Source organism: Aquarana catesbeiana, linkage group LG01 (genome assembly GCF_042186555.1).
Source record: "Aquarana catesbeiana isolate 2022-GZ linkage group LG01, ASM4218655v1, whole genome shotgun sequence".
Lineage (NCBI taxonomy): Eukaryota > Metazoa > Chordata > Amphibia > Anura > Ranidae > Aquarana > Aquarana catesbeiana.
In genome coordinates, this window is record NC_133324.1 from 201,732,244 (window position 1) to 201,757,050 (window position 24,807).

General features: G+C 43.7%; 1 protein-coding gene across 1 annotated transcript in view; it reads left to right on the forward strand.

Moving 5' to 3' along the window:
- The window catches only part of HSD17B4 (hydroxysteroid 17-beta dehydrogenase 4), a 516,553-nt gene that overhangs the window by 227,069 nt on the left and 264,677 nt on the right, over window positions 1-24,807 (forward strand). The window contains exon 12 of the mRNA XM_073624673.1: window positions 14,149-14,252. Within this exon, the coding sequence (XP_073480774.1) occupies window positions 14,149-14,252 (104 nt within the window). The remainder of the gene's footprint in view (window positions 1-14,148; window positions 14,253-24,807) is intronic.

Here is a 24,807-nt window from a genome sequence, read left to right on the forward strand (position 1 = left end):
GGTACGCCATTCTTACTTTGAAACGGAAGTGGATCGCTGATGTTTTGGGGATGTGTGGGCTTCAAAGGCACAGGAAATTTGGTCAAAATTGATGGCAAGATGAATGCAGTATGTTATCAAAAAATACTGGAAGAACATTTGCATTCATCAGCCAGGAAGCTGTGCATGGGGACATTCCAACATGACAATGATCCAAAACACAAGGCTAAGTCGACCTGTCATTGGCTACAGCAGAATAAAGTGAAGGTTCTTGAGTGGCCATCTCCGTCTCCTGACCTCAATATCATTGAGCCACTCTGGGGAGATCTGAAACGTGCCGTTCATGCAAGACAGCCCAAGAATTTACAGGAACTGGAGGCTTTTTGCTAAGAGGAATGGACAGCTTTACCATCTGAGAAGATAAAGAGCCTCATCCACAAATACTTCAAAAGACTTTAAGCTGTCATTGATGTTAAAGGGGGCAATACACGGTATTAAAAACTGGGGTATGTAAACTTTTGATCAGGGTCATTTGGCTAGTTTTTGTTTGTCATTATGATTTAAAAAGAGTAAACACAGTTGATTGATAATAAATGGCTTCATCCAAATGCCAATCATGAGTAAAATTTTTTTGTCGTCCTTCATATTCTATAAAAAATGGCCAAGAAATCATAAATTCTGCCAGGGTATGTAAACTTATGAGCACAACACTGTGTGTGTGTGTGTGTGTATACCCTGTTTCCCCGAAAATAAGACCTAGCGTGATTGTCAGTGATGGCTGCAATATAAGCCCTACCCTGTTTTCCCGAAAATAAGCCCTACCCTGAAAATAAGACCTACAAGGACTTTCACTAGGGCTTATTTGGGGGATAGGGCTTATATTGTAGCCATTTCACTGGAAAGGGGTGGGACTTTAAATGAGACATGGGGCTTTGCTCCATCCCAAATACAAAAGAAAAAGAGGGGGCCAAGTGGGACTTTAAAATGAGGCAGTAGACAGGTTGGGGTGATAAAAAATGTTCAAATTTATTGTGTAAAACATCCTAGTATATATCACATGTGGAGGGTTACATGTCCCTGTGCACAAAACATGACCTACATAATCACATGCGTATACAAACAGTCATACCAATAGATAGCTGTTTACAATTGTAATATACAAAGATTGCATGTAGACTGGGAAGCATAAAACACATGCTGTAAAAAATTAGTATCAAATATATAAATTGTGAGATGCATCAAAAAGTAGATCAGAGTAAAGTCCTATATTAAAGCTCAGTGGCTGCATCCATGTTGCCCGATGCGTTTCTGTGAATACACTTCTTCAGGGGCGGATGCTACAGGACTTCTGAAATAACAAGATATAACACCATCAAAAAAATATAAAATAAAATGAAAAGGCCAGAAAAGACAGAATGTCAATTTCTGGGTACTCACATTATGACCAAGCTATGGAACACGGTAGGGACTGGGCATGGAAAAATGCGCCCTCCCCCGGAGCTGAGGTGGCAAACAACACAACACACAACAGGCGCCCACCGGCATCATCCCCAAAACGCAGGCATCTCCTTCACACCATTGCCAGATGGATAAGGTAATAATCAGATATCTAAATAAATGAACCCATGAGGATAATCAGGGATACTCTAACTAAGTAGTGACAAAAAGTAAATGAATGTGGTAAGATAATGGAGTATTACCTGGATGTGCTAAAAGCAAAAACTTGCCAACGCTGTAGCGTCTGCACTTGTGTGAGAAGGAGAGAGCCGCACTCGAGGCGATGCCTAAATAGGCGTCCCGCCTATTTAGGTTGGTGGTTGGGTTCTGGGCTTTGGGCTGTTCTTCTTCCGGAGCTGCGATGCGCTCTGCGTGCCCTCCCCATCCCCCCCACGTCCGCCCGTGGTTTGGGCTGGTTTGGTGTGGGGGATCAGGCGGGTGCTCACACCGCATCGGCGTCACGCATTGCTCCCGCGCATGACGTCACCAATCGGCGCCGTTGTGCGGGCGCACATTATTCCACTTTGTGCCGACGTAGCCAGATGCGGTGGCGTCACCCTGGGCGGGTTCCGCCCCACGCACTGTCGGCCCAGCGTGACGTTGGTGGCTATCACCGACACAGGCGGGACGCCTATTTAGGCATCGCCTCGAGTGCGGCTCTCTCCTTCTCACACAAGTGCAGACGCTACAGCGTTGGCAAGTTTTTGCTTTTAGCACATCCAGGTAATACTCCATTATCTTACCACATTCATTTACTTTTTGTCACTACTTAGAGTATCCCTGATTATCCTCATGGGTTCATTTATTTAGATATCTGATTATTACCTTATCCATCTGGCAATGGTGTGAAGGAGATGCCTGCGTTTTGGGGATGATGCCGGTGGGCGCCTGTTGTGTGTTGTGTTGTTTGCCACCTCAGCTCCGGGGGAGGGCGCATTTTTCCATGCCCAGTCCCTACCGTGTTCCATAGCTTGGTCATAATGTGAGTACCCAGAAATTGACATTCTGTCTTTTCTGGCCTTTTCATTTTATTTTATATTTTTTTGATGGTGTTATATCTTGTTATTTCAGAAGTCCTGTAGCATCCGCCCCTGAAGAAGTGTATTCACAGAAACGCGTCGGGCAACATGGATGCAGCCACTGAGCTTTAATATAGGACTTTACTCTGATCTACTTTTTGATGCATCTCACAATTTATATATTTGATACTAATTTTTTACAGCATGTGTTTTATGCTTCCCAGTCTACATGCAATCTTTGTATATTACAATTGTAAACAGCTATTTATTGGTATGACTGTTTGTATACGCATGTGATTATGTAGGTCATGTTTTGTGCACAGGCACATGTAACCCTCCACATGTGATATATACTAGGATGTTTTACACAATAAATTTGAACATTTTTTATCACCCCAACCTGTATACTGCCTCATTTTAAAGTCCCACTTGGCCCCCCCTTTTTCCTTTATATTGTAGCCATCACCGACAATCACGCTAGGTCTTATTTTCGGGGAAACAGGGTATGTGTGTATGGAAAACACGTCACCCCCACCAGATAAAAGGGCGGTCCTCCAGGCCCATGTCAGTTATTTGTGGGGGGGTAACATGTTCATGGAACCTGCTCCCATGGGCCTTATAAGCAGGGGCTTTGTATGGCTATTTTCTGGGGCATATCACTTACCTCTTCCTCTGCCAGAAGCAGCACACCGCTGGGGAGGTTGGCTGTGCTGCTGTTCCCTGTCCTCAGTGCCTGGAGAGGGCCAGGACCGGTGTGAGGTCGTGCCCCTAGTGCAGTGCATTGCACTATAGCTCAGCTGAGCTTCGGTTGTCCTTCCCTGCCGACAGCGTGGCTGATCTGAGCAGGGAATGGAGGAAGCCGCAGCGCTCGAGGGGGTGGAGCTATGCGCTCCAAGCTGGCCCACAGGAAGTGCCTGGAGAGGGTTACTTCCGGGGCATATGACCTCATCATCGGGCGCCAGAGACGAGGTTCCAGTCTTCATAAACGGCGCGAACAGAGAACGCTGGCTGCTGGTGTTTCTTGGTGTTAAGCAGCCAGGCTGTGGATGACCAAGAGGAGCAGAATGGATCCTCCTGCAGTACCTGCACAGGCAGCGGATACAGTTCCCAACACCAGCACCTCACAGGTAAGCCTGGGGTGTTCTGTCACCACCTTGCTATCCCTGTGAGTGTTCCCTCCCCCTCCCCCCTCTGTAGTAGTGGGTGTAAGGGGACACATTTCCTCCCTCCTGCACGTGGTGTTACGGAGTGATTGGGTGGCTTTAATTACATTGTGGGTCATTTATTTTGTTTTGCAGACCAAGACTCAGGACAAGGCCCAAGCGCAGCCACTTAAAAGGAAATGTGCGGTTTGCGCAAACAAATTGAGCTCCTCATGGAGCAAAGCAGTTTGTCGCACCTGTATAGAAGGCCTAGTAAAGGATGACCCGGTTGCCTCTTGCCAGAAGATGCTTACTTCTGTTAGGGATGAGCTTGCGTCCACCTTCAGTTCCTTTAGAATGCTTATTGACAAGCTCCAGACTCCAGCAGAGAGTCCGTCTTCACTGAAGGCGTCAGTAAGCACTCCACAGCAGGCAGAGAGTGAGGACTCTGAGGCTGAGGTCAGATCTACCTGTTCTTCTCTGGAAGAATCAGGGTCAGATACAGAGCCCAGAGATAGAGAATCCACTCGAGGCTCAAGATTTAAGTTATCTGTTGAGGATGTAGATGACTTATTAAAGGCTATCTATACTACCCTTGAATTAAAAGAGGAAGAGGTTCAGTTATCCAAACATGATCTTATGTATAAAGGATTGCATAAGAGTAAATCGAGAGTTTTTCCAGTTCATAGTTCTTTGGTTGATACTATTAAACTGGAATGGGATAATCCTGAGAGAAAACCATTCTTCTCTAGTAACCTAAAAAGGAGGTTTCCTTTTGATGAGGACACTGCGCAGCCATGGAATAAGAATCCCAAGTTAGACGCACCTCTTTCAAAGGTTTCAAAAAACTCGGACCTGGCGTTCGATGATATGGGTACGCTTAAGGATCCGATGGACAAGAGGGGGGATATCCTTCTCCACAGAGCCTGGGACTCAGCAGTTGGAAACCTGAAACCAGCTCTGGCTTCCACTTGTGTGGCCAGAAATCTGGAGGTTTGGTTGACTCAGATTCAGTCACATCTGTCAGCAGGTACCTCCAGAGAGCAAATTTTAAAGTCTTTTCCTCTCCTATTTCAGGCAGTGGGTTTTTTGGCAGATTCTTCCGCTGAGTCGGTAAGAATGTCAGCCAGGACTTCGGCTCTAGTGAACTCGGCCAGGAGAAGCCTTTGGCTTAAGACCTGGTCAGGGGACTCGGCCTCCAAGTTGCGCCTTTGTGGCCTTCCTTTAACTGGCGATCATTTATTTGGCCCAGGTCTACAGGAGGCACTGGAACGCACGGCTGATAAGAAAAAGGCGTTTCCAGAGAAAAAGAGTTCAGACAGCCAGAAAATTTTTTCGTGGCCAAAGCAGGCAACAGAGTCCTAGAGAAAAGGACAGCAGGCCGAAAAAGCATTGGACTGGGCACAAAGGCAGAGGCAAAGGGGGAGTGCTGTTTAACCCTCCTCAACAGCCCGCCAAGCCGCAGTGACTTGTGTTCCCCGGTGGGAGGGAGATTGAGGGCCTTCATCCCACAGTGGGCAGCAGTCACTCTGAGCCCCTTCGTCCTGGACCTAGTGACCAACGGGTACAGGCTGGAGTTTGTTCACCAACCACCAGAACGTTTGTTGGTCACATTTCCTCCACAAGATCGGGAGAAAGCGAGGGCTCTGGGTCTCCAGATCGGAGACTTATTAGATCAAAAAGTACTGATTCCTGTTCCTCGATCAGAGCAGGGCAAGGGATTCTATTCCCATATATTTGTGGTCAGAAAGCCGGCAGGAAAGTTTCGACTTATCCTGAATCTCCGGACCTTAAACAAGTCCATCAGATACAAGCATTTCCGTATGGAGACGGTTTTTACAATCAAAAACCTACTATACCCAAACTGCTTTATGGCCACGTTGGACTTAAGGGATGCTTATCTTCACATCCCTATCCATCCAGCCTTCCAAAAGTTTTTGAGATTGGCAGTGAAGATGGGTATGGGGACCCGACATTTTCAATTTCAGGCCCCCCTTCGGTCTTTCCTCAGCCCCATGCATCTTTACGAAGGTGTTGGGGGAAGCGCTGGCTCCACTAAGATTAAAGGCAATAACGGTTATCCCTTACTTAGACGACCTCCTGATAGTGGCAAAATCATACCAAAGGCTGTTGGAGGATCTCCAGGCTGTACAGGACTTCTTACAGTCCCTAGGCTGGCTAATAAACAAAGAAAAATAGTCCTTGATTCCGGCCCAGAAAGTAACTTATCTGGGTTACGATTTTTGCTCAGTGAACCAAAGAGTTTTTCTTCCTCAGGAGAAGATTACCAAAGTGTTCCAGACTATGTCAGCATTGCAGACCAACCAGTCGGTCTCTCTGAGACAGGTGTCGAGGGCAGTGGGTCTTATGACCTCATGTTTTCCCGCAGTACCATGGGCGAGACTCCGTCAGCGTCCTTTACAAAGGTTTCTTTTAAGAAACTGGGACGGGGACCTAAGGTCCCTGGAGTCAAGGATCTGGCTTCCTGACAGGATAAAAAGAAGCCTGTGGTGGTGGAGAGCTGGTCAGCACCTAGCAGGAGGTCTCCCATGGTCCTTTCCCATTTCCCAAAGGATTACCACGGATGCGAGTTCCTGGGGATGGGGGGCCCACCTGAGCAATGCAGTAGCACAAGGAGAGTGGTCCCCAGAGGAGGCAAGGGCCTCATCCAATCAAAGAGAGCTGTTTGCAGTCCAGAGAGCCCTCCAGTCTTTTCAGATGGAGATCAGGGGTCACAACCTCCAAATTCTGTCAGACAATATAACGACAGTCGCGTATATCAAAAAGCAGGGAGGCACGAGAAGCCGGAGGCTTCAGTCCATTGCCCAGGAGATCCTTTCATGGGCAGAGGGGAATCTAGCCTCTATTTCTGCTGTACACCTGAAGGGGACAAATAATTGCCTGGCAGATTATCTCAGCCATCACAGGATAGACCGAGACAACTGGTCCCTTCATCCCGAAGTCTTTGCAGACCTCACCAAGAGATGGGGTTATCCCGTAGCGGATTTGTTCGCAAACCGAAACAACCGCAAGACGGAGATATTCTTTTCCATGAACCCGGCAGACCAAGCCTTGGGGATCGATGCTCTGGCAAACCCGTGGCCTCCAGGCCTATGTTATGCCTTTCTGCCAATCAGACTGATTCCAGAAGTCCTCCTGAAGTTTTGGCTAGAAGAGACAGATCTGATTCTAATTGCCCCGTTTTGGCCCAAGAGGCCATGGTTTTCCTTGCTACAGTCTCTGGTTTCAGAGCCTCCGTGGAGTCTTCCGAAAAGGGAAGACCTATTATTGCAGGGTCCAGTATCACACCCTCAAGTGGTTTCCTTAAACTTGACGGCCTGGTATCTGAAGAAAAGATACTGAGCGCCCAAGGGTTCTCTGACAAAGTAGTCAGGACTCTCGTTAATTGCAGGAAGCCAGTTACTAGAGCCATATATTCCAAAGTTTGGAAAAGGTTTAACTCATGGTTATCTGAAAATGATAGATTAACTCATGATTCCGTCTATTTTGGAATTTTTCCAAGAGGGTGTCGACAAAGGTCTTTCTGTTAGTACCTTAAAGGTACAGGGGGCAGCTATTAGTGTGTTCCTCCAGTTTTCTCTCCTGGAAGATCCCACTATAGCCAGATTTTTCAAATCTATCTCTAGGGCCAGACCAGTAGTAGTGAGAAGTTGTCCAACGTGGGATCTGTCCCTAGTACTTCAAACTCTGGTAGAATTTCCGTTTGAACCTCTGGAAAGTATGTCAGTTAAGTTACTTACATTAAAAACTGTGTTCCTTATAGCTGTTACCTCAGCTCGTAGGGTAAGTGAGTTGCAGGCCCTATCAGTAAGGGAGCCCTTCCTCACGATTTTTGAGGATTGAGTTGTGTTACGAACCGATCCAGGTTTTTTGCCCAAGGTGGCAAGTACATTCCACCGATCTCAGAACATTGTATTGCCAACCTTTTGTAGTTCGCCACAGGGCGACTTAGAAAGAATTTAGTTTTCGAGATGTAAGAAGGATTCTCTTGGTCTATCTTGAGGTCACGAAGACCTTTAGGAAAACTGATGCCTTGTTTGTCCTCTTTTCTGGAGTTCACAAGGGGAATAGTGCATCTAAAGCCACATTGGCTAGATGGATAAAGCAAGCCATCTTGGAAGCTTACAAAATTAGGGAGGTCCCTACACCTTTTGTTACTGCGCACTCAACTAGAGCCTTGTCTACGTCTTGGGCTGAGAGGGCTGGTGCCTCACCGGAACAAATTTGCAGGGCTGCCACTTGGTCCAGTTACTCGACCTTCATTAAACATTATCGCCTGGATCTCCTATCAGCTCAGGAGCAGGCGTTTGGTCGTAAGGTCCTTCAGGCAGTTGTCCCTCCCTAGACTGGTAAGTTCTGGCTCATCGTCTTATGGGCTGTCCTGGAAGACGCTTGGAGAAAACCTGAGTTAGACTTACCGGTAACTCCTTTTCTGAGAGTCTTCCAGGAGAGCCGGATTCCCACCCGGTATTGTCTGAAGTTATGTGTATTATGCATATGTTTTGCAGGGTCCTACAGTTCTTGAGAATACTGACATGGGCCTGGAGGACCGCCCTTTTATCTGGTGGGGGTGACATGTTTCCTGTCCTGGTAGAAGGAGCCCAAGGTCTCATGGGCTGTCCTGGAAGACTCTCAGAAAAGGAGTTACCGGTAAGTCTAACTCAGCTTTTTGCGATTCTGCACTGCGTCGCTTTAACTAAAATTGCGTGGTCGTGCAACGTGGCTCCCAAACAAAATTGACATCCTTTTTTTTCCCCCCACAAATAGAGCTTTCTTTTGGTGGTATTTGATCACCTCTGCGGTTTTTATTTTTTGCGCTATAAACAAAAAAAAGCGTCAATTTTCAAAAAAAAAAAAAACGCCTTTTTTACTTTTTGCTATAATAAATATCCGCCAAAAAATATATAAAAAAAAATATTTTTTCCTCAGTTTAAGCCGATACGTATTCTTCTACATATTTTTGGTAAAAAAAAAATCGCAATAAGCGTTTGGTTTGCGCAAAAGTTATAGCGTCTACAAAATAGGGGATAGTTTTATGGCATTTTTATTAATCTTTTTTTTTTTTTTTTTTTTACTAGTAATGGCGGCGATCAGCGATATTTTTTTTTTTTTTTTTTTTTTTATCGTTACTGTGACATTATGGCGGACAGATCGGTCACTTTTTTGGCGCAATTTTGGGACAATTCACATTTATACAGCGATCAGTGCGATTAAAAATGCATTGATTACTGTGTGAAGTGGTTAACCAGGAGGGGGCGCTGCAGGGGATGTTTGTCCTAGGGAGTGATTGTAACTGTAGGGGGCATGGGCTACGTGTGACATGACACTGATCACGCTCCCAATCACAGGGAGCTGTGATCTGTGTCATTAAGCAGAACGGGGAAATTCTTGTTTACATCAGCATTTCCCCGTTCTTCCTCTCTGTGAGACTGTCGTGGGTATCCCCACGGACATAGAGTCCGCAGGACCCGCGATCACACAGAGCTCGCGGCAGGGTCGCGTGCGACCACATGGCGCCAAATTTGCCTGTCCATGCCATTCTGCCGACGCAAATGTTCGTGCGGCGGTCGGCAAATGGTTAAGGGCATTCCCTCAGTGTAACTGCTCCACTTATTATTACCATGCATCTCATGTGTCCACTGGATCCAAATAAAGCATGCTGCTGTAGGTTCCCTTATACATGGAGGGTAATAGAAATAAGAGGCTTCATGGTTCAGTACGTTAAAACATTTATTTGTAAGTATCGTTGCACTTACATTAAATAAAATAAGAAGCAAAACAAACAAATGTTCCACACAGCCCTGGACCTCCCCGGCAGGCTGGTGCGTAGTGACAGTTCGAAGCACTCGCAGTAAACAAACGAATCAGCCCGAGGGGCTGAACCACGGCCCACCACCAGTTCAAAGTGCCATTGTGAGTTCACTCTTGATTTTGATGCAGAGCTAAACAGTCAGCACTTCTGGCTGAATACTGACCTTCACCTTTGACAGAGAATGACCAATGTTACTAGCTTGAGGTGGTCTTCAGGAAAGGAAAGTACTCTTTAGCCTCTTTTTTACCATTTATTTGCTGGCCTATTATTTAAATATAGACCTCCTTTAAGAGAATAAACAATATTAGGGGTTGTGGAATCATTTATCCATTGTATTTTAATTTTCTGGAAGAATGATGATTTGTGTAACGCGTAGAGATTGCAGTATATTGTACACAGTTTAATTGCTTTATTTCAGCCATTGATTGACTCGGCAGGCAAGATATGAATATTTGTTCTGCATTTTTTCCTTTTTATGAAGCTCCTTTTGGCAGGAGGAAACCTTTTTTTATAGATTTTTTTTTTTTTTTTTGTAGTACGTATAAAATGAGAATAAAAGCCGTTAGTTATTTTGATGAAACTTTGGCTGTTAAGTTGCTCATAGACTGAGACAGTAGTTGCTTGATCCTGTCAATTTTACTCAAGTTGGGAAACCATAGTCCTGTTTGTTAGTAGCAGTAGATGTCTCCTAATGACATTAATATTTTTTTTGACCGATCGCTTTTGTTTCCACTTATAAAAGGCTGATCTTTGTATCTTCCCTTCTTTCTTCAATAAGCATGGGTACTTGGAGAATACTAGCAGGCATGTTAACTGGACAATCTGTTGTTTAGCACCCAGTAACTGACTACTACGTAGTGTCTGTAATCACCTTTGCAGCAATGTCGATGACCTCTGCTTGCATTGTTTGGATTTTTAAAGATACCTGTATGTTACAAAGTGTAATATGAACCCAGTTACATAAACGTTGGTATGCCGTGAATGTCTACATAATAGAATGCAATAAGGTTTAAATATAAACCCATATTTTATTCACTAGAACCAGATTACATATCAAATGTTTAAACTGAGAAAATGTACCATCTTAAAGCGGAGTTCCACACAAAAATTGAACTTCTGCTTTTCGTAACCCTCCTCCCCTCCGGTCCCACATTTGGCACCTTTCAGGGGGGAGGGGGGTGCAGATACTTGTATAAAACAGGTATTTGCACCCACTTCCAGGCCTGGACTCTCGTGGGAGTCTATGCCTCTTCCCGTCCCCCCCGCGCTGTCTGCTGGGAGACACGCGGGTCCCAGAGACAGCAGTGAATATTCGGATTGCGCAGCGTGACTCGTGCATACGCAGTAGGGAACCAGGAAGTGAAGCCGCAAGGCTTCACTTCCTGATTCCCTCACTGAAGATGGCGGCTGCAGCACCCGAGAGCCGAGGGAGAGATTGGCTTCGGGTGGCGACATTGCGGGCACCCTGGACAGGTAAGTGTCCATATTTTAAAAGTCAACAGCTGCAGTATTTGTAGCTGCTGATTTAAAAAAAAAAAAAAAATTCGGGGGACCTCCACTTTAAGAAAAAAAACAAGGTCATTTTGAAATTGATGGCAGCAACATGTCTCAAAAGTTTGGACAGCACGACAAAAAGCTGACAAAGTGATACTAACAAGAGCATTTTGCAATTAATAAGGTTAATTGGTACAAGGTTAGTAACATGATTGGGTATTAAAGGGGCATTTAGAGCATCAGCGTGTCTCAGAAGTAAAGATGGGCAGAGGTTCACCAGTCTGTGAAAAGCTGCATCTAAAAACAGTTGAACACTTTCAGAATAATGTTCCTCAATGGGAATTTGCAAATCATCATCTACAGTACAACATTTCCAAAGACTCCAAAAATCTGGAGAAATCTCCATTCGCAAGGGACAAGGCCAAAACGCAATATTGATACCTGTGATCTTTGGGCCCTCAGACGGCACAACATTAAAAACGGGCATGATTCTGTGATGGGCATTACTGCGTGGGCTCAGGAATACTACAAAGATCACTCTGTGAACAGTTTGCCGTACCATCTTAAAATGCATGTTGAAGCTCTGTCGTGCTAGAAGAAGCCATATCTGAACATGATCCAGAAATGCCGCCATCTTTTCTGAACCAAAGCCTACTGGACATTTTTGCCCTTTCTTCCTGCCCAGGCCAATTTTCAGCTTTCATCGCTGTCACACTTTGAATGAGAATTGCGTGGCCATGCAACACTGTACCCAAACAAAATTTTTATCATTTTTTTGGAACAATAGAGCGTTATTTTGGTGGCATTTAATCACCTCTGAGTTTTTTTTTAATTTTTTTGCTAAACGAAGACCGAAAAAAAAAAAAGTTTTCTTAGTTTCTGTTATAAAATTTCGTAAATGAGCAATTTTTCTCCTTCACTGGTGTGCGCTGATGAGGCTGCACTGATGAGGAGGCACTGATGATCAGGCACTGTAAGGCAGCACTGATTGGCATCACTGATGGGCATCACTGATGGGGCTGCACGGATATTCAGGGCACTGATGATCATTGCCCTGATTATCTGTGCAGATCTCCCCTGTGAGGAATAGCCACCGATCAGCTCTCCTCTCATGCTGTCAGCGTGGGGAGAGGAATGCAGATAACCGACATTTCCTTGTTTACATGTGATCAGCTATGATTGGACACAGCTGATCACATGGGTAAAGAGCCTTATCGGCTCATTACCGGGATCAGTGATGCACTGTGTCCAAGGGACACAGCGCACCTCCGTTTTGCCACACTGCATGCTCCCGCGGGCATGCAAGCGCGTCGAGAGTGGAAAGACATCATTTGATGATACAGGGGGTGGGAAGCAGTTAAAATGTTCTGTTGCAAAGTGAAAAAACCTGTTCTGTGATGAGACAAATCAAAATTTGACCAGATTAAGAATGGGACAACACTCGTTTCCCCAAATTCCAGCAACTGATCTCTGTAATTCCCAGATGTGTACAGAGTATTGCTAAAAGAAGAGTGAATGCCTCACCATGGTAAAGATGGCCCTATCCCAAATTTTTTTGGAATTGGGGTTGTACTTTTCAAGCTTTTTGTTGCCCTGTCCCAACTTTTGACATGTTGCTGCCATCATTTTTAAAATTACCTTATTTTTTCCTAAAATTGTTCATTTTCTCAGTTCTCAGACTACAGTACTATTGATAAAACCTGTAGTCCAAACTATGCTCTATTCTCCTATTTTAATGGACAGGCTTGCTCTAATCTAGGTATACTCCACCATCTAGACTTTCAGACTATCTTAGGATACCCAGGACCTGTTTTTAAATGGCTATTGCACAAAAACAAATGTTTCTGGATATACCCTGTTTCCCCGAAAATAAGACCTAGCGTGATTGTCAGTGATGTCTGCAATATAAGCCCTACCCCCCCAAATAAGCCCTACCCTGTTTCCCCTAAAATAAGCCCTACCCTGAAAATAAGACCTACAAGGACTTTAACTAGGGCTTATTTGGGGGGGTAGGGCTTATATTCCAGCTATCATCGACAATCACGCTAGGTCTTATTTTCGGGGGAAACAGGGTATTGCATTTCGATGAATTCCATGTTTTGTAGCTTTTAAATGTACTGTGAATGCTTGTGCCGCTATGTGTTAAACTGTGTAATTTATTTGGAAATTAGCTGAAACCGGAGCAGTTGTGAATGATTATTCATAATAGTTGTGAGCTAATTGGTGTTATTCATTTGCTTTGGCTATATGGCAGGATATGTCTCAAAATAGAAACCACTTGGCCCTGAATAACTTGCTTTATCTTATTGCAGAAGCCTCTCCCATGGGTAATCTAGCTATACAGTATAACGTAATATAAAGATAATATCCACAGCAGCAGGCTAAGTGCTATGTGGTGAGAAAGTAACTCTGTATGGTAATGAGAGGAAATTGTGAATCTTTTTTTTTTTTTTTTTTTTTCCGTTTCCTCTTGATATATAGAGATATATTAGAGAGAATATAAATATAAATATATATATATATATATATATATATATATATATATATATATATATATATATATATATATATATATATATATATATATATATATATATATATATATATATATATAATATATTTATATAATATTATGGAGAGAGAGATTTTGGATTTTTGAACAGGGAGATGCAAGAAGAGCATGCTCTGTCCACTCCATGCAATCGACCTGGTATTGCAGGACCAGTGCAAAAAAAGAAAAAAAAATATGCATAGCAAAAAAGGTCCCTATATAATATACAGTATAAAGTAGTCAATTGTCTTTTTGGTGCTGGAAAATTGGGACTAGTAGTATTTACTGAGTGCAGAGAGTGATGCCCCACTTCTTTTTCACAATAACATCCTTTATATCCATAACCAGAATTCTGACACTAATCTCTCCTTGTAACCTAAACCTAACACCAAACCTTCCTTATGTAAACTTGAACTCTTGTTTGCATACACTTTCTGGAATCTGAGGATCCTCTGCCCAAAATACTAAAATGTGCTGACACCACCACCAAGATCTCTGCAATTATTAATTCTTTGACATACTGTAAAGGGAATGAGTGTCACCTTTTTTACTATGTAGTTTGTTTTTTTTTTTCTTTTGTTTTTTTTACACGTTTTTATTATTCTTTTTTTTTTTTTTTTTTTCCAATGATAGAGTCCACTGGCACACTGTATGAAGTTTTGTCAAACATCGACTCAGGAAAAGGAATTTCTATGAATCCCACAAGTCAGAAATCCTCATCTTCTGGTATTGACCCAGTAAGCATATTTCAATTTTTCATTCTTCCAGTAATAAATGATTCATTGTGTTACTGAGTCAATGTGCTGCCTTTTCATTTTCCTGCTGGAGAGCTCTAAGATCCGCAGTGTCTTGACCTTCGTTTTCATTCTTGCTTCTTATTTTGATCACATCTCTTGATAACAAGACTCTCTCTCTCTCTCTCTCTCTCTCTCTCTCTCTCTCTCTCTCTCTCTCTCTCTCTCTCTCTCTCTCTCTCTCTCTCTCTCTCTTCTCTCTCTCTCTCCTCTCTCTCTCTCTCTCTCTCTCTCTCTCTCTCTTCTCTCTCTCTCTCTCTCTCTCCCTCTCTCTCTCTCTCTCTCTCTCTCTCTCCTCTCCTCTCTCTTCTCCCTCTCTCTCTCTCTCTCTCTCTCTCCTCTCTCTCTCTCATCTAAGCAAACCAGTGTAAAGCCAAAAGAAAAAATTAAAACCTGCTGATTTACCCTCTATTTAATATGCTTAGGCTACCATATATACTTGAGTATAAGCCGAGTTTTTCAGCACATTTTTTTTTTTTTTTTTTTTTTGTGTGCTGACAATGCCCCTCTCAGCTTATACTCGAGTCTGTTTCCATCTGCAGCCTTGTGCGCTGATCTCCTGGCGCTGTGACGTCAGTCTAGTCGACGGCCGTGCAGTGTAACAAAGCGCCACCTCTGCCTCCTCCTCGTCTTCGCCTGTGATAGGCGGGACACTGCTCACTGCTTTGAAGAACTGAATCGGTGTTCAGTCATGGACAAGGAAGAAGAGGAGGCAGGGGTGGGGCTTTGTTACACTGGCCGCTGACTAGACTGCATGCATGTCACAGCACCGGGAGATCGTAAGGCTGCAGATGGACACAGCGCCGGAGATCAGGTAGGGAGAATGGGCGCAGTGAGACGGGCTGTGCAGTGTAACAAAGCGGCGCCTCATCCTCGCCTGTGATAGGCGGGACACTGACTCACTGCTTTGAAGCACTGAAATCAGTGTTCTGTCACGGACGAGGCTGGGGTGGGGCTTTGTTACACTGGCCGCCGACTAGACTGACTGCGTGCATATCACAGCGCCGGGAGATCGTAAGGCTGCAGATGGACACAGCACCGGAGATCAGGTAGGGAGAATGGGCACAGTGAGGCATGCAGATGGACACCCTAGGCTCATACTCTAGACAATAAGTCTTCCCAGTTTTTTTTGGTAAATATAGGTGCCTCGGCTTATATTTGGGTCGGCTTTTATTCTTCAGGATTGCATTGGCTGTAGTTGTGCCTGAATTCGGTCAGAGCCTGCTGACTGACTTCTGGCCATAGGATGACAGTTCTCACTCAGTGGGACACTATGCAGGAGGGCATTTTCACCCTGTGCTGAATGTTCCTCATCTGATGCACAGAATGTGGTTTAGACCTAGTAGGAGAGCTCACTACCCATTAAGGTCATGTCAAATGAATGATCCCATCACTGGAGACAACTCGCCAGCAACAGGATCACTAACTGGCTGTTTACATGTTTAGCTCATTCACTAGCCAGGCCAGCAAGGTGGCATCCCTTGCAGAGTAGATTCAACAGATTTCTGGGCCAGCAAGGGAATGATTCCATAGAGGTAAGTGGAAGGCTCCCCTTGACCATTCTTCTGCTGATGTGTCACCAGCATTGGAATCGCCCATGTGACAGCAGCTCCTGCAGAGCGGGTTGTGTTTTTTTTTTTTTTTTTTTTTTATATCATACACTTCTGATATTATTTGAGTTGGCTGTAGATTGATTGAAATTTGGTTGGTTTAGCAGGGACAAATTTTTGATCTATGTATGGCCTTTCCCATTTGTCTGTTGAATGGGAATGTTGGGAAAACTTTTGTCAACCAGCAGTTGCAGCCTCAGTGTATTCCGACAGAAGAGAATACCTCTGTCAAAATGCAATGCTTCGGGGGGGGGATGCTTCGCTTGTGTGGATGGAGGAATCTGTTCATTTTTTTTCTGCCCTGCCCTATGGCTGAAAAAAAAAAGTAAAGCTACGGCCAGCTTCAGAAACCCGCTTGATAAAGCATGTTTATTTGATAATTGGTTATTAAAGAAGAAGTCTTTGTTTAGTCACAACTGACGATCGTTTTCTTTTTGGTTCAAAAAAGCAAAGTACATTTTTTTTTTTTTTTTTTTAATTCTTCAAAAACTGCCAACATGAAATGCTTTCATAGAAATATGGTGGTGCTTGTTTTATAAAAAAAAAAATCTGCATGAGAATGCCATGCAAAGGTGTCCACTACTTTCTGGAAAGAAGATGACAAACTGGATCTTGCAGAATAGTAGAAGGCCCAGATGTGCATTTGCACCAGACATTAAGGCAGTATTAAAACCCAAAGCCAAAAATGTTAATATATGGCATTTTACCAGTAACACACTTCCTGCCTTCACCATTCTCACCATAAAAGAGCAACAGAGACACCTTTTGGACAGCAACTAGCAGATATAGATTGACCTAACAAATTGAAGCTGAACTCCAGCTAACTATATAAGGCTAATTTCACACTTGGAAAAAAAAATGCTAACACAGACACTAAAGTGAATCAACGCATCTAGTGTTAACATGCATTTTTGACTAGTTAAAATTACTAGTGCATTTAAGGTGCATTAAACGGAATACCCCAGATACCCAGTGATTTTCTTCTTCCTTTTTTTTTTTTTTTTTTCTTTTTCCACCTCACTGATCTCTTATAAACACCTGTCAAACACATAAAGGAAAGGAGTGATAAATGTGCTACAAATGCTACAGGCAGGTTTATGGCATGTTTCCATAGACTTGAATGGAAGGAGTTGACATGACTCCCAGACTCCACATGTAGCATTGTTTTTGCCACACAGTAACTAGCTGCAACGCAAGCGCTACACATTTTTTAAGGCCTATTTTACACAGGCTTTAGCTTGTATAGGAGCAGTGTTAACAGCAAGCTTGGACATAGCATTTGCAGAGCTTTCAGCAAGCTTTGTTGAAGCTTTTAAAGTACCGTTTAGCTCTAGTTTGTAAATGTCAAACACAGATCCTCATGGAAGTGGGGATTACCACTTTATTCAAGCTGCTATCAGGCTTCGGCATTACTTGAAGCTTGTGGTAAGGCTGCTAGAAGCTTGCTTAAAGAGGAACTGCAGTCTGCTAACATAATTTGGAATAAAAACATCTTTGCCATTCTGAAGCTTCCCTCCAACCACTTTGCATATTTTATATATACTGTGATTCTGTACTTGCCAAATATGCTGCAGAAATCTCCCTCCACTGAGTCTGGCTACATCCATTTTAACTATTGGCTGCTGAAGCTGCTGCCTGTTCACTTCCTGGATTTACATAGAGGCACACCTCCAGCTCTGCAGCTCTCATTGGCCCTCTTATGACTCACCACCCCTTTATTTCTGGCAAACTCTCACAGGAGTTAGAGCTGTGCATGATGTCCTAAGCCTAGGCTTTTTTCCAGACAAGAAACAGGAAGTGGGCTGTATAAGGTATTTACTGTCAGAAAAAAGTTTTACTATCCAAAGTTAAAAGAACAAGGGCAGAAGATTTAACCGGTTCCCGACTGGCGCACGCCAATGTATGTCGGCAGAATGGCACGGCTGGGCAAATGGACGTACCCGTACGTTTAAATTTGCCGCCATGCCATTGCGTGCACGCCGCCGGGGATACCCACGATCGCCACACGGAGAAGACGAACGGGGAGATGCTAATATAAACAAGCATCTCCCCAGTCTGCCTAGTGACAGTGTCACTGATCTCTGCTCCCTGTGATTGGGAGCAGAGATCAGTGATGTGTCACACGTAGCCACACCCCCCCACAGTTAAACATGCCCCAGGACATACTTAACCCCTCCCTAGCCCCCTAGTGGTTATCCCCTTTACTACCAGTGTCATTTACACAGGAATCAGTGCATTTGTATAGCACTGATTGCTGTATATATGACAGTGGTCCCAAAAATGTCCGATGTGTCCGCCATAATGTCGCAGTCACGATAAAAATCGCTGATCGCCGCCATTACTAGTAAAAAAAAAAAAAGTTAATAATAAAAGTGCCATAAAAGTGCTTTTTGCGCAAACCAATCAAACGCTTATTGCGATTTTTTTTTTTTTTTTTACCAAAAATATGTAGAATACGTATCGGCCTAAACTGAGAAAAAAAAATTTTTTTAAGATATTTTTTGGGGATATTTATTATAGCAAAAAGTAAAAAATAATGCGTTTTTTTCAAAATTGTCGCTATTTTTTGTTTATAGCGCAAAAAATAAAAACCGCAGAGGCGATCAAATACCACCAAAAGAAAGCTCTATTTGTGGGTAAAAAAGGACGTCAATTTTGTTTGGGAGCCACGTCGCATGACCGCGCAATTGTCAGTTAAATGAAAGCAGTGCCGAATTGCAAAAATGCTCTGGTCAGGAAGGGGGTAAATTCTTCCGGGGCTGAAGAGGTTAATAGATGGAAAGATGAAAAAATGACTGAAGTTCCAATTTAACCACTTGACCACTGGGCACTTAAACCCCCTTCCTAACCAGACCAATTTTCAGCTTTCGGTGCTCTCACACTTTGAATGACAATTACTCAGTCATACAATACTGTACCCATATGAAATTTTTGTCCTTTTTTTCACACAAATAGAGCTTTCTTTTGGTGGTATTTAATCACCGTTGGGTTTTTTATTTTTTGCGCTATAAAAGAAAAAAGACTGAAAATTTGGTAAAAAAATGAATTTTTCTTTGTGTCTGTTATAAAATTTAGCAAATTAGTAATTTTTCTTTGTAAATTTTGGCCAAAATTTATACTGCTACATATCTTTGGTAAAAATAAGTACAACTTGGTGTATATTATTTGGTCTTTGTGAATGTTAGAGAGTCCAAATGCTATGGTGCCAATATCTGAAAATTGATCACACCTGAAGTACTGACGGCCTATCTAATTTCTTGAGACCCTAACATGCCAGAAAAGTACAAATACCCCCCAAATGACCCCTATTTGGAAAGAAGACATTCCAAGGTATTTAGAAAGATGCATGGTGAGTTTTTTTGAAATTGTCATCTTTTCCCACAATTCTTTGCAAAATCAAGATTTCTTTTTTTCTTTTTTTTTTTTCACAAAATTGTCATATTAGCAGGTTATTTCTCACACACAGCATATGCATACCACAAATTACACCCCAAAACACATTCTGCTATTACTCCCGAGTATGGCGATACCACATGTGTGAGACTTTTACACAGCGTGGCCACATACAGAGGCCCAACATGCACGGAGCACCTCCAGGCGTTCTGGAGCACCCAGGCCAATTCTTATATTTCTCTCCTACATGTAAAAATAATAATTTATTTGCTAGAAAATTACATAGAACCCCAAAACATTATATATATTTTTTTTAGCAAAGACCCTAGAGAATACAATGGCAGTTGTTGCAACTTTTTATCTCGCACCGTATTTGCGCAGCAATTTTTCGAACGCTTTTTTTTGGAAAAAAAACAGTTTTGTGCTTTAAAAAAAAATAAAACAGTAAAGTTAGCCCAATGTTTTTGCATAATGTAAAAGATGAAGTTACGCCGAGTAAATAGATACCTAACATGTCACCCTTCAAAATTGCACACTCTTGTGGAATGGTGCCAAACGTCGCTACTTAAAAATCTCCATAGGTGACGCTTTAAAATTTTTTACTGGTTACATGTTTTGAGTTACAGAGGAGGTCTAGGGCCAAAATTATTGCTCTCGCTCTAACGTTCGCAGTGATACCTCACATGTGTGGTTTGATCACCGTTTTCATATGTGGGCGGGACTTACGTATGTGTTCGCTTCTGCATGTGAGCACACGAATGTGGGCGCTTTAAACATTTTTTTTTTTTTTTTTATTGTTTATTTTACTTTATTTATTTTAGTTTGACACTTTTTCCCCCCCAAAAAAATTTTTGATCACTTTTATTTCTATTACAAGGAATGTAAACATCCTTGTAATAGGAATATGGCATGACAGGTCCTCTTTACAGTGACATATGGGGTCAATAAGACCCCACATCTCACCTCTAGGCTGGGAAGCCTGAAATAAAAAAAAAAAAAAAAACGATCTTGGCTTCGATCGTAGCGGTGAGTCGGTAGAAGCACCGGAGGGTGGCGGGAAGGGGGGGGCGTCCCCTCTCGCCTCCCGTAAGAACGATCAAGCAGTGTAACAGCCACTATGATCATTCTTATGGTGTAGGGAATCGCCGGCTGAAAAAGCTGATATCTGAATGATGCCTGTAGCTGCACCCATCATTCAGATATCCCCGCTCAAAGTCAAGGACGTTGTATGACTGTGGGCGGGAACTGGTTAAAAATTGCGGGGTATTGCAGAGTATTGCGGAGTAGTGCAGGGTATATTGCTGGGTATATTGCAGAGTATTGCGGGGTATAATGCAGAGTATTGCGGGGTATAATGCAGAGTATTGCGGGGTATAATGCAGAGTATTGCGGGGTATTTATGCAGAGTATTGCGGGGTATTTATGCAGAGTATTGCGGGGTATTTATGCAGAGTATTGCGGGGTATAATGCAGAGTATTGCGGGGTATAATGCAGAGTATTGCGGGGTATAATGCAGAGTATTGCGGGGTATTTATGCAGAGTATTGCGGGGTATTTATGCAGAGTATTGCGGGGTATATTGCAGAGTATTGCGGGGTATAATGCAGAGTATTGCGGGGTATAATGCAGAGTATTGCGGGGTATAATGCAGAGTATTGCGGGGTATAATGCAGAGTATTGCGGGGTATAATGCAGAGTATTGCGGGGTATAATGCAGAGTATTGCGGGGTATTTATGCAGAGTATTGCGGGGTATAATGCAGAGTATTGCGGGGTATAATGCAGAGTATTGCGGGGTATAATGCAGAGTATTGCGGGGTATAATGCAGAGTATTGCGGGGTATAATGCAGAGTATTGCGGGGTATAATGCAGAGTATTGCGGGGTATTACGCAGAGTATTGCGGGGTATTACGCAGAGTATTGCGGGGTATTACGCAGAGTATTGCGGGGTATTACGCAGAGTATTGCGGGGTATTACGCAGAGTATTGCGGGGATGGCTGAGCATGGAGGGATGGATGGATGTGACTGCAATTGTCACTGAGCACCGCTGTGAGCACTACACATACAGCCCACAGCGGTGCTGCCATCCGATCCCTCCCCCTCTCCCCTCACATTGTACCGATCGGTACAGAGAGGGGAGGGAGGAACCGGCGTCATGACATGACGCCGGTCTGTTGACATGTGATCGCTCCGTCATTTGACGGAGCGATCACATGGTAAACGGCCGCGATTAGCGGCCGTTTACCGTGATCCGTGATGCGCCGGGTCCTCTGGACCCGGCGGTCACGGAAGTTCTCGGGTGCGCGCCCCAGGGGGCGCGCGAGAGCAGTATTCTGGGAGGACGTCCCAGGGACGTCCACCCAGAACTAGCCGACCGCGCTGTAGACGTCTTTCGACTATGGCCCGGTCGGCAAGTGGTTAAAGTGGAGATCAACCCTGCCCGTAGGTTCTTGCGGAGTATTACCATAGACTTTAATAGAAGAAGCTGACAAGCTTCATCGCCTCCTAGACTCCACATGTAGCAATGTTTTTGCCACACAGAAACATCAAGCAAAGCAAACACTACACATTTTTTAAAGGCCTGTTTCACATGGGTTTCAGCTTATATAGGAGCAGTGTAAATGGCAAGCTTTTATGAAACATTCAGCAAGATTTTGCAAAACTTTCTGCAAGTTTTCAAGCAGCTTTCTCTAGGCCTTTAAAGTGCCCTTCAGCTCCTCTTTGGAAATATTATACACATCTCTTAAAGGGAGTGCTGATTGTCACTGTAAACAAGCTGCTAGCAAGCTTTAGTAGGCTCTCAACAAGCTTCAAGTAGTGCTAAATGGTACTTTAAAAGCTTGCTGAAAGCATTGCAAATGCCTTATAGGAGCTTGCTGTTTAAATCCTCGTAAATGCACGTAACGCTTGTCTTTATGAAATAAGGCTGGGAAAGGGACCAAAATAGGATAGCTAGGCAGTTTCTGATGATGTGTACCAAAATTTAAATGAGACACTCTCCAATGCACTGCAAAGTTTATGCGTGCAAAAATCTTCATAGTAGTAACTCATAATTTGTACATACTGAAAATATACTGTCATTTTCCTTTTAAGGAGGCTTTTTTTTATCATGTGTGCCCTTAGGAAACCTATGCATCTCACATCCTGTCCTATTGAAAGTGTTTTTCAATGTGATTCTTGCAGAGCGAGCTCCACAGGTTCAGCCTTAGAAATAAAATCTTAATTATTTTTCCTTTTTTTTTTTTTTTTTTTTTTTTTCCTGTTTAGTGGTAGAATGGTTTCTTGATAAAGGTCCATTCTGCCCCTGAAGGTTTAGAAGCATAATATGCTAGGAACTCATACAGACATCCTTTTCTGTAAATAAAGGTGACTCGCAGCCTCCAAGTAATTTCCTCTCCCAGTATGTGAATCCTGGAAGAAAATTTGCTTAATTATTGAGCTCACTTCTACTAGTATAAAGTGCTGTTCCAATCTTCAGCTGTGCTTTATCGGAATATTGCTGTAACAGATGTTCTGCACAACAATAACTTGTGCATGTCACATGGAAGTTTTTGGGGCTTCAAAGCTTGTTCTTTCATATATTCAATACAATGTATGCTTCTGTGCACAAATAAATGTGTGTTCAAAGCCAGGAGCATGTAGACAGATTTTGTTATCTTAATTTGTAAATTGACAATATTGTGGAATTGGCTGAAACACTACGGGCAACCTTTAGTTTATATATGTAATGCTTCAAAAGACATAAAAATTGTTTGTCACCTCAAGGGTGTAATTTCTTGAAATCTTTATTTGTATCTTGTTTCTACATTCCAGCTGAAATGGGGCATGCATCATGAGTGCTTACTGTCTTTTGTAACACTAACCTATCATTTGCAGTAATGATCTTCAATGGCTTGATGCACACTGGGCTTAAAAAATGCCAGTTCCCTTGGCAGAAAAAAATCACTCATATAAAAAAGTTTTTTTGTACAAAGTTTAAGGGCTCTTTCACACGTGGCGGATCAGTGATGATCCGCCCCGTGAACACCCGCTTGCTCAGCGGGGATCGCTCCGCCGATCCCCGCTGAGCAGGAAAATGACAGGTCCCGCTGAGCAGGAAAAATGACAGGTCCGTCGCTACACACTATGCAGCGACGGACCTGTCAGAGCGCCGCTCTCCCCTATGGGGGGATCGGATGATGACGGACCGTAGAGTCCGTCGTCACCCGATCCGATCCGGAAATGGATGGAAAAGTAGGGTTTTCCTCCGTTACACTTTTCGGATCGGAGCGGGTCGATGTCAGCGGACATTTCACCGCTGACATCCGACGCTCCATAGGGATACATGTATGTCCGTTTTTCATCCGAAAACGGAAGGATGAAAAACGGACGTACGGATCCCCCGTGTGAAAGAGCCCTTAGAGAGTTTTGCCTTTTTTTTCTGCCAGTAAGCGCCAATCAGACCCAAACCAAAGGGTTTTTTTTCCTGGCTCTAAACTTTGAGCTCAAAATATGCCTGTAATCGTCCTAGTGTGCATGGACACATAGGATAACATTGAGCTGCTTCTACAGGCAGAAAACAAAACTCCTGCAGAAGCAGAGATTTTTAAGCCAGTGTGCCTAGTTACTAGTTTAACCGCAGGGAAAACAAAACTTCTCCTTTGCAGTGGGGGCTGCTCTTGAACGGCAAGGATTAAATGTCCATTTAGGTCTAGGATACTAAAAAAAAAAAATCTGTTCTATTTGCCTGATCATCTGCTCCCACAGGCTCCCTCCACCTGGTTGGACTGGTCCCCACAGCCTTTCCCCCCCTATGCACTAGTGCAGGGATATGCAATTAGCGGACCTCCAGCTGTTGCAGAACTACAATTCCCATGAGGCATAGCAAGACTCTGACAGCCAAAAGCATGACACTAAGAGGCAGAGGCATGATGGGACTTGTAGGACTTGTGGGACTTGTAGTTTGCGTTGCAGGTGCGTTGGATAAGGGGCACCAGACAACCCTCCATTCGGCTCTGTATGAGTCTTCTAGGGAGGATGGTATCCTCTTTCAAGGCAGTGCCCTATGCCTCATTCCATTCCAGGCCCTTACAACAAGACATCTTGTTGGCTTGGAACAGAGGAAGAAAAGCCCTGGATTATCCAATGTGCTCATCTTAATCATGCTTAAGCCTAAACTGGTGGTTGCAGGATCAGAACCTGCGAAAGGGAAAATCCTTTCTCGCTGTAACTTGGAGAGCACTGACTACAGATGCCAGTCTCTCAGGCTGGGGAGCGACCCTAGACGGGCTCACAGCTCAGGGGAAATGGTCAGGGACAGAACAGACCCTGCTCATCAACGTCCTAGAATTACGGGCAGTACGTCTGGCCCTACGGTCCTGGACGATGGAGCTTCAGGACTGCCCCATTAGGGTTCAGTCCAACAATGCCACGGCAGTGGCCTATATAAACCACCAAGGCAGTGCCAGGAGTCATTCAGCTCTGAAGGAGGTGAACTACATACTAGCCTGGGCAG